At 44.5% G+C, this 20,707-nt stretch overlaps 1 protein-coding gene across 4 annotated transcripts in view; it reads left to right on the forward strand.

Moving 5' to 3' along the window:
• The window catches only part of BNIP2 (BCL2 interacting protein 2), a 53,863-nt gene that overhangs the window by 9,610 nt on the left and 23,546 nt on the right, over window positions 1-20,707 (forward strand). For 2 of the 4 annotated variants that reach the window (XM_073652901.1, XM_073652902.1), the window contains exons 2-6: window positions 3,617-3,733; window positions 4,445-4,506; window positions 8,695-8,760; window positions 9,927-10,112; window positions 20,324-20,500. In XM_073652901.1, the coding sequence (XP_073509002.1) occupies window positions 3,617-3,733; window positions 4,445-4,506; window positions 8,695-8,760; window positions 9,927-10,112; window positions 20,324-20,500 (608 nt within the window). The remainder of the gene's footprint in view (window positions 1-3,616; window positions 3,734-4,444; window positions 4,507-8,694; window positions 8,761-9,926; window positions 10,113-20,323; window positions 20,501-20,707) is intronic. The other 2 variants (XM_073652903.1, XM_073652904.1) reach the window with 1 other exon arrangement.

Genomic DNA, 20,707 nt, shown 5'->3' on the forward strand with positions numbered 1-20,707 from the left:
GTTTCGTTCGTGCAGTGTCAAACCCGCAACAAATCCAGACTGTGTGCACATACCCTCAGCGGTTTTTCTGCCAAAACCAGAATGATTTTTTTTTTTTTCACTGAACACTGTGCATGCATAAAAGAGACAAAAGAACAGTGGAAAAAATGCACCAAAAAGCAAGTAAAATCCTGAACAAACCTCCAGAGATCAGGTTTTGCTGCAGAAAAAAACGCAGCAAAAACGGAATGTGTGAACATAGCCTAACCTACTTGGCATTCCACAGACCGATCCCAACACAGTCAGAAGCTGGCTCTGCTTTGCCCCTGTCCATCTTGAGGCCTGTTTGGCACATACTGATTCTTTACATCTTTTCTCGGTGGCATGGCTTGTAAACTTTTTTGATTAAAAAAAATGTAAAATAGGCACCCTATATTTCTTACATGTGTTACTATTATTTGCTTACTACAGTTTACCTACACATATTGGTTTTATTCTAGGTTAACATGTATAATGCATTGGTCAGATAGTACGATAGTGTGTCCATATCTGTGGAAAAGTTCCTCTCCTGTGTACCTTTCTGGGCTGTTTTCTGCACAGAGGAATTGATGCTTTTCCTGCTTTCAAGATCAGCGTCCTATCCTGCACAAGGAATGCTTATGGAAGTCCCAGGCAGAAAGTTGTCCCACCCTGTCATTTGGAGGACTCTATCGCTTATTGGGGGGCAGATATACCGTACACTAAAATATTCAACTTTATGGAGGACTCCCAGTATATGATATAGTTACATGAGGAGCTGCATTGCACATGGCTATCGGAGGGATCAATTTGAAAAGATCTGTGATAAACCGGTATAAGAGCTTTTTTTTACCTGCAGGAAGAGATCATTGCCCTCTAGGCCTGTACACAAGTCTGTTCAGAAATAGAGCATGCTCCAACATAGAATGCCAGAGAAACTACCTCCACTTGGCCATCATCACATTACTTCGTACTGGTCATCCACCAACCATCTCCAAACACTGAAACCAAGCTGGGTTTTATTTAGAAACCCTATCTGTGTTAATGTTTGCTTTGTCCTCTATGGCTATAGCCTTCTCTCTGAGATGTGTCTGGAGTATTTCCCAACCTGTTGCTCTAGTGGAGGGCTTCATTGTTCTTTGGAGGACACTGCTTCTTATGGATGGATACAATGAATGAATTATTTTGCAAATCTCACTGTAGTCGTTTATTATCGGTGACAATTACATGACAGTTGTATCGCTGATATGCGTTGTGCCACTATGTGCTGGACACGTATCGCTGATGTGCGTTGTGCCGCTATGTGCTGGACACGTATCGCTGATGTGCGTTGTGCCGCTATGTGCTGGACACGTATCGCTGATGTGCGTTGTGCCGCTATGTGCTGGACACGTATCGCTGATGTGCGTTGTGCCGCTATGTGCTGGACACGTATCGCTGATGTGCGTTGTGCCGCTATGTGCTGGACACGTATCGCTGATGTGCGTTGTGCCGCTATGTGCTGGACACGTATCGCTGATGTGCGTTGTGTCGCTGATGTGCGTTGTGTCGCTATGTGCTAGACGCGTGTCGCTGATGTGCGTTGTGCTGATATGTTCTGGACGCGTGTCACTGATGTGCGTTGTGCTGATATGTACTGGACGCGTGTCGCTGATGTGCGTTGTGCTGATATGTACTGGACGCGTGTCGCTGATGTGCGTTGTGCTGATATGTACTGGACGCGTGTCGCTGATGTGCGTTGTGCTGATATGTACTGGACGCATGTCGCTGATGTGCGTTGTGTCGCTATGTGCTGGACGTGTGTCGCTGATGTGCGTTGTGTCGCTATGTGCTTGGACGCGTGTCGCTGATGTGCGCGTGTCGCTGATGTGCGTTGTGCCGCTATGTGCTAGACACGTATCGCTGATGTGCGTTGTGTCGCTGATGTGCGTTGTGTCGCTATGTGCTAGACGCGTGTCGCTGATGTGCGTTGTGCTGATATGTTCTGGACGCATGTCACTGATGTGCATTGTGCTGATATGTTCTGGACGCGTGTCACTGATGTGCATTGTGCTGATATGTTCTGGACGCGTGTCACTGATGTGCATTGTGCTGATATGTTCTGGACGCGTGTCACTGATGTGCGTTGTGCTGATATGTACTGGACGCGTGTCACTGATGTGCGTTGTGCTGATATGTACTGGACGCGTGTCGCTGATGTGCGTTGTGTCGCTATGTGCTGGACGTGTGTCGCTGATGTGCGTTGTGTCGCTATGTGCTTGGACGCGTGTCGCTGATGTGCGTTGTGCTGATATGTACTGGACGCGTGTCGCTGATGTGCGTTGTGTCGCTATGTGCTGGACGTGTGTCGCTGATGTGCGTTGTGTCGCTATGTGCTTGGACGCGTGTCGCTGATGTGCGTTGTGCCGCTATGTGCTGGACGCGCGTCGCTGATGTGCGTTGTGCCGCTATGTGCTGGACGCGCGTCGCTGATGTGCGTTGTGTCGCTATGTGCTGGACGTGTGTCGCTGATGTGCGCGTGTCGCTGATGTGCGTTGTGCCGCTATGTGCTGGACGCGCGTCGCTGATGTGCGTTGTGCCGCTATGTGCTGGACGCGCGTCGCTGATGTGCTTTGTGCCGCTATGTGCTGGATGCGCGTCGCTGATGTGCGTTGTGCCACTATGTGCTGGACGAGTGCCATGTGTGAACAGTCTGTGTCATGCCCTTGCATTTGATATGTTATCGCTTATACATGGTTGCCTTATACCAGATCTGTACAGCTGCAGTCATTGAGCATCAGGACCGGACAGCTGACGCTTGGCTGCAGACCAGTTAGGTGTGAGCTACCACCCATGTGTGCTGCCTCCTAATTATCTGGTGCATCTTCTCGTGATTCTCAGTTCCTCCTTTCTATAAGGTTCTTTGAAACTATTTGAATTGTCGTTCAAGCTGAGTGCTCCAGGCTGCAAACATGGGGCAAGACCCTTCTGTATGCTGTGCTTAGAGGGGAATACAGTTAAAATTTCCATCTGATATGTCTTAGATACATATGAAGCTACTTTCATACTCTTACCACATGTAGCAGTAAAATTCCTGGTACATATGTCTGATGTACCCATAGGACCATATTCACCAGACAAAGGCCCAAAGAGTGTTCTCTTGTTCTTCGTCAGATTGGCATACATTACTGGACAGAGCAACTTATGAGAAACCAAAATCTACATTCTGCTGATCTGTCATGTGTTCAGTTTTCACTACCGCAGACATATAGACTTAAATTTGGAGTGGTTTTGCGTGGAGAAAAGGATTTGCAAGAGAAGTCTTACTACAGGCGGAGTGACACGTGTGCACTACAGGCCAGCGCTCTCCTGACCTTGATAACGTGACAGCCTCTTATATGCCTCTGGGGTTGTTGAGCTCGGGTCATGAGACTCTTGCCCGGGCCATGCATCACATACCATTGCATACAGATGTGTGAATGCAGCCTTATCTCAGTTTGGGTGGCTTTCTATGAAGCCTTCACATTGCTTGGTGCACACGTGATAGCTTTATGCCAGATTTATTTCACTCTACATTTATTTCATAGTTTCATCTTCTGAATATCCTCTTCTAATTGTATTATTCACTCATATATTTTAGGCAAGACACGTTTTCTGGATCCTTTGACAGACATGAGTCTGTGGCTACAACTGAAGCAAGGCTCAGGATGGAAGGCGTAGAGCTTAAGGAGGAATGGCAGGACGAAGATTTCCCCAGGTAAGTGTGTATTTCTTACCATAGCTATGTATTATGCAGCTTGTCTTCTTGCTGATACCCTATGTAAAAGATGAAGTCTTTATTGCTGGGACACTTCCCATCAGATGCCAGCCATCCCTTGTTACGCATGCACAGGCCTAGTAGAGCAGTTTTCTGTTCCTCCGTCTGGCTCATATAGGGCGGTATATAACATTTGTCCTAGATGCCATTTTCAAGAGTGTTTCTGGGAATAATTTTTGTAGGTCCCATCGACTTGTTTTTGTTGAAAATAACAAGCTCTGCAGTTACTCACCCTCCAACACTGTCTCTCAGCCTCTGCTCTGGTTCTTGTTGACAGGCTGCAGCAGTAATGTGACTACTGCAGCCAATCACTGTCATCTGCATTACCGCTGAGCCCAGTGTTTGGTTACAGCAAGTTAGATAAAAAAAAAAAAAATGTTCCTGGATGAATCCCTTTAAATTCTGATTTGAAAATTGCAGTCATATTTTAGCCAAGGTTGTATTTGGAGCTATTCCTAGTTTCGATGTAGGTTTTATATGTATTTATCCTTCATTTTTCTCCTGTCATCAGTCTTATCAGTGCAGTTGTACACAACTTGGTTGTGATTAGATCACATGCGTTATAGATGCCTCCTGAAACCCTTAGTTTCTGTACAAGGTCTACTCTTTGTGGGCTTTTAACTAATCATCCTGCTATGTACTTTTAAATAGACCACTTCCAGAAGATGACCATATCGAAGGGGGTTTCTTATCTGGAGCAGATGGCAGGCCAGGTAAGGGAGGAATTGGCAATAATAATGCCACCTATATCGCTATGTAAATTTTATGTGTACACATTCAGAAATACCAGCATCCATATTATTGAACCCATATAAAAAAAATTGTAGGGATTATTATTTTAACGCTGTTGTTTTACTAAAGGAGTATCTTTATTTGACTATAGGCATATTTTCCTGAAAGAAAAGGTCTGACTGCAAGCCTTTCTTAAAGGGGCAATCTTGTGAATAGGGGATCATTTGTGTACATTGAGGATGAACATTTTTGGTCCTGTTAAAGGTCTTGTATTAGATCATAAAGATGTGGAGGCTTTTTTTGCAGCTGAATCATGAATGAACCCAAGCTGCCGTACGGCACACCATCCAGAGTGACACTGATTTTAGAAAAAGTTGCCATTTTTTTTTTTGTATTTTTTTAGATCCTGCAATTCATTTTACCACATTTCTTGCTTGTTTTGAGTATTCGAGACAGAAAGATGTTTTTATAAACTGCCTTTTATTTCATTTATAGGGAACCTTTTAGCTGATACATGTTGCCTACGGTTTGGGCAGCATGCATCAGCCCTTGGCTGTGCGATCACAACCATGTATGTTTTACTAAAAATACACTTTTAATCGCTGCCGGGGACTAGTCGTACAGGCAGGTCCCCGCTGCATTCTCCCCACCGCTGACAATGATTGACAGGTCTCTGTCTCCGTGCACGTATAGGCAGACAGCTGATCATCACGGCGCTCAGATGCCATACCAATCACAGCTCATCAATCTTTGATTGCTTAGTCAGAAGATGACTGACCGATCACAGCGCTAATCATCATGGTGACCGGAGAAATAGCTATCCCATCTCTCTTGGCCTCACTCCTGGCTGTGCTGTTGAGGAGCTTGTTCTTCTGTCATCAAGTGGGAAAAAAAGATTTGATTTAACCCCTTTTTAATGCTTTTTACCCTCCTCATACCTCAAACTCCCTCCCTGCTGCTTTTGCTTTCTTTATTTTTAAATTTTTCTCTGTTTATAAAAAATGTTGGGAAAAAATTGGTATGGTAGGTAATTATGGCCTGTTGTAGCTGGTGTTAATTTTGTATGGAGCAGTTTTAGGTGAATTTAGGCTGAGCGTTAATTGCAGTATTTAAGTCTAGCGCTCAGGTACATATAGTTTCCTTCCTATTTGTGTTACACATAAAAGAAAAAGGACAAAAAAGCCAGAATTATTGAAACCAAATTTACATTTACCCCCCCCCCCCCCCAACACCAAACAAAACAGTTGTATGTTCCGTATGTCCACACACACCTATTTATCAGCAGTTGTGGGGTGTTCTTCACTGTTCTCCTCATTGTGCAACAACGAGGCTGAGCAACAACAGCCTAGTGCCTGTGCCAGTGACCCTGAGTGGCTGCCCACCACCATGTCATATACATTCATATTATTATTGCATTATTGCTGCATTTATAGTACCAGCAAAAGCTATGAGAGTTCGGAAATCTCATGCACACACGTAAAGGGATTGTCCGGTCCAAATGAATAAACCTGCAGTCATTCTGTGTGACTGATGACTTATGAATTCCCCCCCCCCCCCAACGTATGCACTGTGTGGCGGGGATTCGCCTGTTTCTGACCCGGGACCGGAGGGTATGTATGTGTTATACATACTCCCGGCCAGAGCAAGGACCCATGGGACCGGAGGGTATGTATGTGTTATACATACTCCCGGCCAGAGCCTGACTCATGGACACAGCCTCACTCCATATACTTGTATTAAGCAAGGCCATGCCCCGTCAAGTGACATGGCCGACTAGAGTGTACCTCCATACAAGTGTACACTCGATTTGGACCAGACAACCCCATTAACTTATTTTTCCTGAATTGCAGTGTTTTGAAACAGTTTTTGAAGCATTCTTGGTGAATAAAACTGATTTTATTAAACATGTGCTGTAGACACAGTACACATGTAATGCCAGGATAACGCTGCAAAACGGGCGTTTTGAACGCAGCGTTATTACTGCTGAGAGCAGGTTTTGGCTGCATGTGAACATGGCCATAGTATCATTTTGGACTTTTTGTCTGTTAGTATAATCGGCAGGGTTGCTCATTTTTGTTTGTTGTCAAACTTTGTCTTTATAAGTTACTTTTTTTTTTCCACAAAATTGGAATAAATATGTTTAGGCCAGTTCCGTACACAGCAGTTTGGTGTGTTTTTTTTTTTTTCACGCTGATGGGGTTTCTATCCAAGTTGCAGCACGCTCTGGGTATGTTGCTTTTTCAGGCATTTTTCTCCATGTTCTTTTTACTATAACTTTCAAAATGCACATGGAAATTGTGATATCATTGTTTTTTGGTGGCATTTTTTTATGCTTGTTGTGGCACATCACAGATCCTTGGACATCTGGAGAGATTGTTTAAATGCAGTATTGTCTTCAGTAACGGCGGTACGGTGTTATCAGAACTTTCCATTGGCCTCGGCATACTCCAGCTCCGCCTCATTTGGTGCTCTCATCTGCTTCGTGGTACCGGAGAACACGTTTCAGACCGGTCAGAACACTGACTGCCATTGTCTTGCTCTTTGGATACATTTAGGCGGACTAACCTGCGGTTGTTAGAAGAATCGTCGGTCATCTACATAGAAGTTAATCTTCTGTTGTTTAATAGCCTGCAGGCTTAGACAGGCCAACCACACTCCCGTCTGCACAGAACAGTCGTTAATATGATCCTTCTGTGCACATAGAATATCACATCTCATGTCCTGTTTTCAGGATGAATATTTCATCCGCCAATCAAGCGTTTTGCTTGATTGTTAGATGATTGGTGGCCTGTTTAGGCAACCTGACTATTGGCAAACAAATGTTCCTAACAACACCTTGTTCCCAAGAATTGGCTATGTGCAAATGATGTCTTCCACATATATCAAACCCGATGAGTTTTCTAAGAGAAAGACGTTTCTGGACACGTCTCCAATTTTGACCACCAGTGGTTTGTGAGCATTTTTATAGCATTTTTGGGTCGTCTTTCGGATCGTGTTTTTCCGGTCCCTTTATTTTCTGAAATGAAAATGCTGAGAAACAGCTCAAAAGTATACTCTGGCATCTTCTGGGCGTCTTTTGGGCCTTCTTATAGACTTTTATTGTAAGTTGAGCGTGTCTTCTGAGTGGAAGATGCCTGAAGAATGATCAGCCCACTTCTGAAGCAGTAGTCATAAGATTGAACATATGCACGACCCACCTGAAAAAGACATTGTGTGCACATACCCTCAGACTGCAGCATTTGGACATTTTGGCTACATCTATCACACTTTGGCCAAAATGTCATCTAAATCCTCATGTGAGGCCTCCTTATATCCATGTCTTCTATAAACTGTCAGAAGTAAAATTGTAGAAACATCTGTGTCCAGTTTAGGCTGATTCTCAGTTTGATGGGTCTTTTTTTCTAAAATCAGAATTGTTCTAGGAAACACTGTTCAGTTATCCAGACAATCCAGGAAAGCCTAAGGCTATGTTCACACATCATGGCTTTTTTTGGCATCCGTTTTCTGCAGGAAAACCTGATTTTCAAGGGCATTTTGTTCAGGATTTTTCTTGCAGTTTTGGTGCTTATTTTATGTGGTTTTGGTGCGTTTTTTCAGCATTTTTTTTCACTGTCCTTCTGTCTCTTTTTATACATGTGCATAAAGTTCTGTAAAAAAAAAAAGAACCCCATTCTATTTTGGCATCAAAAACGCTGATATAAATTTTGATGCATTTTTTTCACCACCCATTACTTCCTATGTGTGAAAAAACGCTGAAAGAAGTGACATGCTCCATTTTCCAAAAAAACCATGCAAGGCACAAAATCCTGAACAAAGAAAAAGCATGATGTGTGAATAGAGAATTCTGGCTTCTCGTAGACTTTTGCTGGTACTGCAAAAGGAAGCTGAAAATTTGCATAAAAAACTGCATAAAAAAAAGCTGAAAAAAACATGATGAGTGAACATAGCCTTAAGATAGCAATTCATTGCTGAGCCAAAGATCCATACATGGTCAATGAGAAGTAGAATTTTAAGCTTAAGCTGAATCTCAAGTAATACGAAACAGGGCTATAAAGTGATTATTTCTCTGTAAATTGGTCTTAGAAACATTTCTGCTACTTAGTCCTCCTCCTATAATATACGTCTTGTTTTGTGTTCCTTTGTCTGTGGACCCGGTGTGTCTGCTTTAGCTTGGGCATTTCCAGTGCTGGATCAGTCAGTTTACTGTACCCCTTACTCAGCATCTCATAACTCACGCAAGTATCTACTTCCTAGCTATATCTGCATGCTCTCTAACTGTGCCTGCTTTATTAACTACCATCTGTGGTTTGTCCTTGTGTCTGCACCGTCCTGACTCACTTCCTTCTGAAGAAGATTATGACAACGCATGACTTCACTCATAGAGACACCTGCGCTGTAGATCACATTCTGTAACCTACATGTATAATAGTATATACATGTGGATATATTTTTGCAGTTTATGCCTCATTTTGTCCTCTAGGAGACTGTTGGCTCTGAAAGATTATGCCTAAACATTTGACTTTCTAAGGATATATGGCGCACAAAACTCCATTCATGGACAGGACCATGTTATGCCTCTGCACATCTTATGACTTGGGGCCTCCTGTACCTCCGTATGCCTTTTGATTTCATATTATGGCTGTATCTAGAATACTCTTGGAATCCGGCGCCTTACAAAGGCATCATGCTGTGGCTCCCATGATGCCTTCAGCTCTGCAGTATGGAGCCATAGGGATGGAGTGCGCCTTCCCATACAGCTCCTCTGTGTGCACACTGCATTTGGCCTGTATTTCCGTAGGGCCCCATTCAGTCAACACAGGCCAAGGGTGTCCTTTTGGTCACTGTTTGGGTAATATGCTTTGGATACCTTTTTTGTACTGTAAAGGAAAGCGCAGCAGACTGATCCTGCAGATTAACTCCTGGGGTCCCGGTCTTTACAAGTGACCAGTCATGTGCCCTGCTACGGTCATCATACCTCAGGGCTAAGCAGTGATGCCAGTACATTATGGTAGTTGTCTGTTGCGTCCACTGACTGCATCGGATTGTTAGGGCAAAGAGGTGAGTACTGTGGTTTTTTTTGTTTTTTTTTCTTTTTCAGCTGTTGGGTTGAACCTTTTTATCTATTATTTGGATGCAATCTACCTTTTACTAAAATGATGTTTCACAAGCATCTTCTCTAAGGCAATGTCACGACCTCTGCATGCCAATAGCAGTCGCAGATAACAGACTTCATGGTTTTTCATGCTTTTATTTTCCGCAAGAAGCCTTCCCATCCCACCTTTCTTACTCATGCTCTCCCATGTAGTGATGCACACATTTATGTATATGTTGAGACAATGGGGCTTTTCAGAACTTATATGTGACACTTACACATATATCACTTTGGGCATTTTCTTATTAGTACCTAGTCCAGAGGAAATAAATGGCAGTAAAAAAGCAAAGAAGAAACTCATGGCTCCCAACTTAAGCTTAACTCTGGATCGCAGCGACGGCTCCATCTTATCGGAAGACTTGGATGAAAGTGGAGATTTGGATTTGGATGATCTAGATACACCCTCTGAAAACAGCAATGAATTTGAATGGGAAGGTAATGAATTTATTTTATGCTGTGTATTTAATATCATTTACATGCAATTATTTTAGTGCTGGTAGTGACCCGGTCGATAGTATTCCCCGTATCTTAGATAAGCCATTACTGTAGCGGACATGCTGTATATAATGGCTTTTAGATGCCAGAGGCGCTTAACTCATGAGCTGCATGGCTTAGGGAGACCTTGAATACACAGAGCTGGATTAGTGTTAATCCTCTGAAGGCAGCTTGCTCATAGAGAAGCCGGTTTTCCTCCAGATGCAACAGATATAACATGCAAATGTCATGGTTTTGTCTGTCTCTGTCTACATCTAACCACAAGAAATGATTTTGGTCTTTTTCCTTCACTCTGCCGGTTTTCGCTAATGGACGTTTTTTTCTCTTTCCATGCTTGCTGAAGGGGTGGGCTCTTCTTGGTGAGATGCAAGAGCTGTATTGTTTGCTCTGAGCCCTTCCGCTCCAGCTGCTGCTCCCCCTCCTCATGCAGTCTCACACACTGAGGAAAGAAGCTGCACCTGCACACCCCTCCTCCCTCTTACCTCCTGTCTACAGCAGACAGCCTTTTTATAAAATAAGGAGGTTTCTGAACACTTGGGGTATGTGCACACATCGTTTCTCTTCTGGCGGATTCTGCCTGGAATCCACCTGTAAAAGCGCTAAAAAAATGCCAAAATAATGAACATATGCACAGCAATGTCAAAATGATCATTATTTATTATTATAGCGCAATTTATTCCATGGTGCTTTACATGTGAAAAGGTGTATACATAATAAAAAACAAGTACAATAATCTTGAACAAAACGAGTCAGCGACTGGTCCAGAAGGAGAGAGGACCCTGCCCGTGAGGGCTCACAATCTATAAGGGGTGGGTGAGGATACAGTAGGTAGGGGTACGCTTGTCGGAAGAGGTGGGTCTTTAGGTTCCTTTTGAAGGTTTCCACGGTGGGCGAGAGTCTGATGTGTTGGGGTAGAGAGTTCCAGAGTAGGGGGGATGCACGGGAGAAATCTTGTATGCGATTGTGGGAAGAGGAGATAAGAGGGGAGTAGAGAAAGAGATCTTGTGAGGATCTGAGGTTGCGTGCAGGTAAGTACTGGGAGACTAGGTCACAGATGTATGCAGGAGACAGGTTGTGGATGGCTTTGTATGCCAAGGTTAGGGTTTTGAACTGGAGTCTCTGGGCAATGGGGAGCCAGTGAAGGGATTGACAGAAAGGAGAGACCGGGGAATAGCGGAGGGGGGCGTGGATTAGTCGGGTACCAGAGTTTAGGATAGATTGGAGGGGTGCGAGATTGTTAGAAGGGAGGCCACAGAGCAGGAGGTTGCAGTAGTCGAGGCAGGAGATGATGAGGGCTTGCACTAGTGTTTTTGCAGATTCTTGATTAAGAAATTTGCGGATCCAGGAAATAATTTTGAGTTGGAGTCGGCAGGAAGTGGAAAGGGCTTGGATATCTTATTTGAAGGAGAGATCAGAGACCAGAGTTCCTCCGATGCAGTGAGCTTACAGGACTGGGGAGAGTGGGCAGCCATTGACTATGATGGATAGGTCAGTTTCAGGGGTTGAGTGAGTTGGGGGAACGATGATGAATTCTGTTTTATCCATGTTAAGTTTTAGAAATCTAGCAGAGAGCAAATATGATGAAATAGCTGACAGACATTGTGGGATTCTGGTTAGTGAGGAGATGATATCGGGTCGAGAGAGGTAGATCTATGTGTCATCAGCATAGAGGTGATACTGAAAGCCGTGAGACAATGAGCTGTCCCAGGCTGAAGGTGTAAATGGAGAAGAGCAGGGGTCCTAGGACTGAACCTTGGGGCGACACCGACAGATGGGGGGCGAGATGAGGTGGTGTAAGAGTGGGAGATGCTGAATGTCCAGTCTGTTAGGTATGAAGAGATCCAAGATAGGGCCAAGTCTGTGATGTCAAGAGAAGAGAGAGTCTGTAGTAAGAGGGAATGGTCCACTGTGTCGAAGGCGGATGACAGGTCCAGGAGTAGGACGACGGAGAGGTGACGCTTGGATTTGCCAGTTAATAGGTCATTGGTGACTTTACAGTACTTAGCGCAGTTTCAGTGGAATGATGCAGTCGGAAGCAAGATTGTAAGCTGTCAAAGAGGGAGCAGGAGGAGAGGTGGGACGGACAGTTCAAGGTGGACGTGTTGTTCCAGTAGTTTTGAGGCATAGGGGAGAAGTGATATGGGGTGATAGCTAGACACAGCAGATGGATCAAGGGAGGGCTTTTTGAGGATGAGTGTGATCGAAGCATGTTTGAAGCAAGAGGGGAAGACATCAGTTGTTAGTGACACGTTGAAGAGATGGGTTAGGATAAAGACTGGTGAGGTTTGGGATGAGGTGGGATGGCATCGGGTCAAGTGCACAGGTGGTGAGATGTGACCTGGAGAGGAGAGAGGAAAGTTGATCTTCCGTAATGGTGGAGAAGTTGGTTTTGGAGGAGGAGGGCTGAGTATTTATGATGAGGAGCTGTGGAGTCTGTAGGCCAAAGCTTTGTCTGATGTAACCTCTCTTCTGCTATCTTCAAAATGAATTGCTGTGCGTATGTTTCATCTATTCTCTTCTTTTAACCACCTCAGGCTTTAAAAGTAGTAATCTGACCATTCCTCAGGTGGTTTCACTATACTCTGTAGTGAAAAAAAGATGTGAAAGAAGTTGCTTCAATAACTATGCGGGTATGCCGGCATTTAAAAGACGTCATGTGTACATACCCTTGAAGAGAACCTACAGACTTGTAAAGTCTAAAAAGATATATTACAAATCTTCATGTATTCACATGTATTAATGATTTCTGAAGATGAAAATAGGTACATTTCAGGCTACTACATAGGCCATAGAGACAATAACATGCATCTGTTCTGATAAACTGTTCATCTGTGGTGCCCAAACAATATTTTTTGGCCAAACCTAATCTATCAGCCTCAAAATATGAGCTGTGTTGTAACACTCTGCTTTTTTTGTAAGGGTATGTTCACACATTGCTGGGGATCGCGTTCCACAGCAAATCTATAAGTATTCTCCTCTCAGGAAGTCAGCAGCAGACTAGCACCAAATAGTGCGGGTCTTACAGAAAATGTCACTGTGGTCTCGTGATAACGTTATGTCCCATTTGACTGCTACAGCCTCCGATCCGTCTGTAATCATGTAGACGACATGGTGGCACAGCCTGGTGGTGATTGATGATATTGTAGTCTGGGTCTATTCTGTTCATTCAAATGAATACATGGAATATACAGTTGAGTTTGACATTACTGGCACCCTTGCTTATTCATAATTAATGTTCAGTATCTTCAGAAAGAATAGGTTACTTACACCCTGTGTGTTAGAATATTTTAAAGGATGTCCTATCACCATACATGCAGTCAATTCAAAAAACAAAATAAAGCAGCATAGTACATGGCATGGATGGGATTTAAAGCATCCTTCACTAACACAGTTGTTCAAGCTTTGCCAACAATACCCGCCTCTGTAAGCTCCTTGCCCATTTCTGCACGTATTTTTTTTCCACTGCATTTCTCAAGCTCCTGATTGTTTGCAGAATACTTTTTCCAAATAGATTTCATCTCTCTAAAGATTTTCCATTGGAATGCGATCTGAATTTGATAGACAGAATAAAACAATCCTTTTTGTTTTGTTTTTTTAAATCATTCTTGTGTGCTTTTGCGTGTGTGCTGTGGGTCATTATGCTTCTATAGGGCCCATTTTGTTCCACTCAAACCTAGATTTCTGCTACTTGGGCGCACATATCACTACAATGCTTTATTGAATCTCTGATTTCATTGTTCCTGTAGCACATTCAAGGCCTCCAGATGCAGTAAGGCTGCCTCACAGCATTATGGATCCTCCACCATGTTTCACTATATGTAGTGTGCACTTTTCTTTATAGGCTTTATTTCATTGTCTGTAAACATAGCAATCTTTAGTTTAGTTTTATCTGTCCATAGAATGTTTTCCCAAAATTATTGTGCTTTTTCTATGTGTCTTTAGCCAAAGTTCTGTCTGACATTCATTTGCACATACAGGCGGGTGTTGCTCAGTGTGCTTCGTATAATACAGCATGAAAGCAATCAACCTGAAGTTATTTGAATGTTGTACATGGTTTCTTTGCCACATTTCGACCAAATGTTGGGTTCCACCATCAAATTTTCTTTGTTCCACATCCTAGAAAGTTCTTGACCTTTCTGCGAGTAGCAAGCTTCTTAACATTTTGAGACATTGAAGCCAGGATGGAACGATCTACATATACTACACAATTAGCAGTGTTAAATATCCGCCAACCGGCAACATGCTTGGCCGTTATTGAATAATAGATGGTGGCCCGATTCTAACGCATCGGGTATTCTAGAATATGTATGCGGCCGACCGGGCGCAATCAGCAAAGCGGTGTTTAAATTTGGCGGCAATATCGGTGATTGGTCGCAGGCGGCGGCAGCGACCAATCAGCGAACCGTGTTAGTGAGGACTGGAGAGCGTGTTTAAATTTGGCGCCAAAATCGCTGATTGGACGCGGCCGGCAACCGCGACCAATCGGCAAAGCTGTGTTTAAATTTGGCGACTATATCGCTGATTGGTCACGGCCGGCGGTCGCGACCAATCAGCAGAGCGGGGTTTAAATTTGGCGCCAATAATGGTGATTGATCATGGCCGGGACCATTCAGCAGAGCGGTGTTTAAATTTGGCGGCAATAATGCTGATTAGTCGCGGCCGGCAATTTGGCGCCAACAATGGTGATTAGTCGCGGCCGACAACCGCGACCAATCAGCAGAGCGGTGTTTAAATTTGGCGCCAATACTGCTGATTGGTCGCGGCTGGCAACCGAGACCAATCAGCAGTATTGGCGCCAAATTTAAACCCCGCTCTGCTGATTGGTCGCGGCCGGCAACCATGACCAATCAGCAGTATTGCCGCCAAATTTAAACACCGCTCTGCTGATTGGTCGCGGTCAATCAGCGATTTTGGCGCCAAATTTAAATCCCGCTCTGCTGATTGGTCTCGGTTGCCGGCCGCGACCAATCAGCAGAGCGGGATTTAAATTTGGCGCCAAAATCGCTGATTGACCGCGACCAATCAGCAGAGCGGTGTTTAAATTTGGCGGCAATACTGCTGATTGGTCGCGGCCGGCAACCATGACCAATCAGCAGAGCGGGGTTTAAATTTGGCGCCAATACTGCTGATTGGTCTCGGTTGCCAGCCACGACTAATCAGCATTATTGGCGCCAAATTTAAACCCCGCTCTGCTGATTAGTCGCGGCCGGCAACAGTGACCAATCAGCAGTATTCCTGCCAAATTTAAACACCGCTCTGCTGATTGGTCGCGGCCGGGGTTTAAATTTGGCGGGGTTTAAATTTGGCGGCAATACTGCTGATTGGTCGCGGCCGGCAACCATGACCAATCAGCAGAGCGGGGTTTAAATTTGGCGCCAATACTGCTGATTGGTCGCGGCCGGCAACCGAAACCAATCAGCAGAGCGGTGTTTATATTTGGCGCCACAATCGCTGATTGGTCACGACCGCGACCAATCAGCAGAGCGGCGTTTAAATTTGGCGGCAATAATGCTGATTAGTCGCCGCCGGCAACCGCGACCAATCAGCAGAGCGTTGTTTAAATTTGGCGCCAATCTCGCTGATTGGTCGTGGGCAGTGTCCGCGACCAATCAGCACAACAGTGGTTAAATGTGACACCAAGATCAGTGATTGGTCGCGGCCGCTATTTAAATGTGGCGCCCAAATCGGTGATTGGTCGCGGGCAGCGGCCGCGACCAATCAGCACAGCGGTGTTTAACTTTTGCGCCAAGATCACTGATTGGTCGCGCTCTCCGGCCGCGACCAATCAGCGAATCGTATTGGTGGGGAGCGGAATCGTATTAGTGAGGACCGGGGAGCGGCGCTGCCTGTGCGGCTACTTCCGCTGCGAGAAGCCGGGAGATGAGCGGCTGCTCGCAGCAGAAGTATCCCGACCCGCAGCGCCGCTCCCCGGTCCTCCCTTGACACCCTAGCCGCATGGATGTCAGCGCCGCTGCCTGTGCGGATACTTCCGCTGCGAGAAGCCGGGAGATGAGCGGCTGCTCGCAGCAGAAATATCCCGACCAGAGGCGCCGCTCCCCGGTCCTCCCTTCCGCATGGAGTTCAGCGGCGCCGGCGGTCGAGGTCCTTCTGCTGCTACCGGCCGGGAGATGAGCGCCTCGCGCCGGTCATCTCCCGGCTGCATCTCCGTCCCGCAGATGAGCCGCTAACGGCCGCCATCTTTTTTCTGAAATCCCGCGTCGCTGATTGGCCGCTGCCGGACCAATGAGCGACGCGGGATTTCCCAGACAGACAGAAAGACAGACAGACAGACGGGATAAGACGATTATATATATAGATGCTATTTTACACTGGCCGACCCAGTTTCAGATGTGCACTGAATGATCTGTAATTGTTCAGTGCACATCGGCTGCTATTGTTCTTGGCAGTGTGAGTCCTGTTTACACAGCATGATGCACTGCCAAGAATGATTATCTTTTGTGCAATATTATTTCACTCGAAAGAGTGTTTTGCTCATTCATTGGGTGATGGGAATCTTGTTTAGTCTGCACAATTATCGTGAAAGGAGCATTCCTACAAACGATCAGTGTGCATCTGAAGTCAACAAATGTGCGTTGTAAACGGATCTATAGGTCCCAATTCATCAAAACAATTTCACCGGAATTTTAGCGTAAATTGCTTTTGAAAAGTTGCTACATTTTTAAGCAACTTGGAGTTGCATAAAACTTTTGTGACTTTTGGCATTTTCACACAAGTTTCTCCCATCTCTGCTAAAATAGACAGAGCTAGATGGGAGGGGGCACAGTGGAGGTGTAATACCACCGCTCATATAATTCATGACAAGCTGTGGCATTCCGTACCCAAGAAATCTTACCCCAAGTAGTCAGAGACTAGAGTAAGATTTCTGGTGTGGCACATGGAGATGCACGTCACTGGTTAGGCGCTACTGATTCCTTAAGAGCAGCATGCCCCCTCTTCAAGAGAAAATACCTGGTCTTTATGAATCTGGGCCATCGTTTAAGCAGCAATCACTTGATTTTTGCAGGGAAACAGCAGTTTCATTTGCAAAACCATACAGCCAATTACAGCTTTTCCTTCGCAAAATCAAACGGCAGTAATTGGCCGCTCCATCTGGCCGTACCCAAACAATATTGGGTAGGGGAGTCTAATTTGTAGATACCGTAATTACAGATTAGTCTGATATTGTCTTTTGTTTGAAACTGATCTGCGAATGCCATTTACCCCTTAGCGTAAAATGACCTACAAGTATGTGAGTGCTGTGGTCAGACTCAGCGCTCCCTCCACACGTGGTAGATGTCGGCGATTTACATAGCTGTCATCTGTCTCTTAACAGGTGCAATTGGCACTCAGGTACTGTTAACTATTTAGATGGCTTAACCTCTGACAGAAGATAAAGGATTCAGAAAAAAATGCAGCACGCTGCTCAGTAATGATAGAGAGTACAATATTTGACAAATAATGTTACCTTTATTTGATTCCACAGAATGACAAATCCTTTATTGTCAACCAGCTCAATCCTGAGCGCGTTCTCTTCTGGTGCCATCTCCCACCTTCTAGGTGAAAGCTTACCTACCATTCACCATGTTGTACTGTACCACCTGAGTGCCACCTAATCTTTGGCAGAGGCATTTAATGGAGCAGCTGCGGGTGCACATGCACTGGCTCCCATCTGCCCACAGCGAGGGCTCCACAGGGTTCCCATGGCGGCCAGGCACCTGCTGAAGACCCCTGTCGCTCCATAGATGCACAACATGTACTGCAATACTGTGGTATTGCAGGTTCAGGGCCTGTGACAGGTTCAAATCCAGTTAGGGGACTTAAAAAGAAAGTCAATTATAAAGAAAAAAAAAGTATAAAATATGTATTAATTTGCATTACACCCATTCCCATTGTCTTACATTAAAAATAAAGAAATTAAAATTAAATTAAACAACATATTTGGTATCACTACATCCATAATAGTCCAGTCTATCAAGGTATAAGAGGAAACAATAAATGCCATGAAGATCAAAATGCCAGAATTGTGTTTTTTTTTTTGTCCCCTCCCTCCCTAAATAAACTGCATTGTATGTAACCCAGAAAACAATTGGCTCGCTGCACGAAAAGCAAGCCCTCACACTGCAATATTGTCAGGAAAATGGCAATAGAGATGTCGATAACATAAACGCCCCAATTTCTTGTTTGCAAACCTCCTGAATTTTTGTTCACCACTTATTGTAAAAAAATTTAAATCTATGCTAGTAAATCCAAGCTTCAGAAAACAATGTCAGATTTGCATTTGTTTTTCACAATTTCATCCCATTTGGAATTTTTGTTCACATTTTTCAGTATATTGTATGATAAAATGGACAGAGTTATTAAAAAAGCTACAACTCGTCCTGCAAAATAAAAACAAGCCCTGATGCAGCTAGGTTGATGGAGAAAAAAAAAGTTATGGCTCTTGAAGGAAAGTAAGAAATGCAAACGTAAAGACGAAAATTGGCTGTGGAGGCAAGGGGTTAATCGTGCCTCTGCATTGCTTTCAGTTCTGTTTCTTTTTCCTCTGCCAAGTTTGCACAAGACCCAAAAAGAATGAGGGTATGTGCGCATGATTCTTTCTGGCAGCGCTCTGAGCACAGGATACTTTATGCTGCGTACAAAGCTCTGCACGCAGGTGAATCCGCATGTGCTCATTGAACCATGCGGATTCACCGCATCCTATACATTGCACTGATAGAATTTCTCTTGGGGAGACTAGCGTCTCGGTAAGAGAAATTGACATTCTGCGGTCTGGAAAGACCCGCCACATATCCGTGTCCGCAGGTGATCCGCATTAGCACGGAGACGTGTAGTGGGCATGGGATTTCTTGAAATCCTATCCACTATGCTGTAAGAGCTGGCCGCTGCGGATTGCACGTGGCTCAAGTGCGCTGCGTCCAACCCTCTGCCATTCCTGAGCGTGTGCACATACCCTAAATGTATATCTCCAAGCATTGTCACTAAACCCTTTATTTCAGGAGATGTTTTACATGATGTACCTATATTCAGGGACGCTTATGGTGTTGAGCACAACTGTATCATGTACTGGGTGGCTTGTCTATTACTTGTTATGGTACTCATGTACTGAGCTGTTTAATGCTTTCATGGCTCCTCTCCGGCATGCCATGATGCCAATAACCAGCCCAAGGTGTTCCCTTTCGTTTAAAGACACTGTAAAGGGGTTCCTTTCTATTTGTTGTTTTATCTTCTATGCTGCTGTTTCCATTGCCGTGGAGGATAGTATACTTTAACAGCTAAGCCTTCGAAAGCGGCAACTAACAGTAGGTCGTTTCCTCCGTGCTTTGTGGTAAGGCCGCAGGCTTCTTGGTTTGCCAAAATCATGAAATCCTCCAATTAATCACATAATCAACCAAAATACTGTGTACCCTGTAATGGGATGCTTTGTCAGTGTATATACCTAGCTGTGATCTGGCGCATGTCCACGTGTTAATTCATATCTGATCGTTTGCTTGCCTGCTACACAGCACCATTAGTATGTCTTGTGCGATAAGCAGTTAATAGCCCCCGTGTGTGCAAGTAATCACTCTCTGCGAAAGGACTCTGGAAACTATAAGAATATGTCCAATCATCCACCAATTCCATGTCTTGAATTTGGGAGACAACACCATGAATATGTTAGGGGAGAAAATATTTCCAAAATACCAAGAAGTCTTACTATTGGATAACAGAAAATAAGGGGTGAAGTAAGTGTTTTATATCCGAGATTGCCTTATTACCAAGGCAGTATTTTTTAATGTGCGCTAAATGGCTTACTGGTAATGTTATTCCCTCTCTGTATTATATAGATACTAAAATGTTAGCAAAGGCGGCCCCTCCATCCAGTGGCACCATGAGATCTGCTGGTGATACAAGTCCTTGTCATTATAGGCAGCACAGTGTTGTCTTCCAAGATCAATGCACTGTTCCTTATAAATGGTGTGCTGTGTATGAAGTGTATTACAGATTGTCGGTAATGTCCCACTTCAACACAAGTAACCATGTTCGTGGTTAACTGAAAAGAAGAATTCTCACAGAGAGCATTGTTCCCAGAGACCCTCAGGAAAGTGGTTAGAGATCCCAGCACATGATATCGCTGGAAGTGCGCATCTTCATTTTAATCTATGTTTTAACAGATGACCTGCCAAAGCCAAAATCTGCTGAAGTGCTTCCAAAAGGGTCAATCCCAGAGTACAGTGCTGCCGAGGAGAAGGAGGAGAGCAGACGCTGGCGTATGTTCAGGATTGGAGAGCAGGATCATAGAGTGGACATGTCAGCCATCGAGCCTTACAAGAAAGTCATTAGCCATGGAGGTAATCTGGACAATGGTCTGAGTGTGGTCACCTGGCACTCTGTGTAATTGAGTTTCAAAATCATTACCCAATGTTCTTGCTGCTATGAGGATAATGGGAACAGTACATATTTGTAGAGATGTGTTGCATGGAGAGATGGAGGATGTGTACAATAACCACCTTTATGCATGGTACATAAAAAAGACCAAGAGCAATCTATCTCCTGAC

The sequence above is a fragment of the Phyllobates terribilis genome, unplaced genomic scaffold (assembly GCF_046119375.1).
Source record: "Phyllobates terribilis strain yellow unplaced genomic scaffold, ASM4611937v1 Scaffold_11__3_contigs__length_659146591, whole genome shotgun sequence".
Classification (NCBI taxonomy): domain Eukaryota; kingdom Metazoa; phylum Chordata; class Amphibia; order Anura; family Dendrobatidae; genus Phyllobates; species Phyllobates terribilis.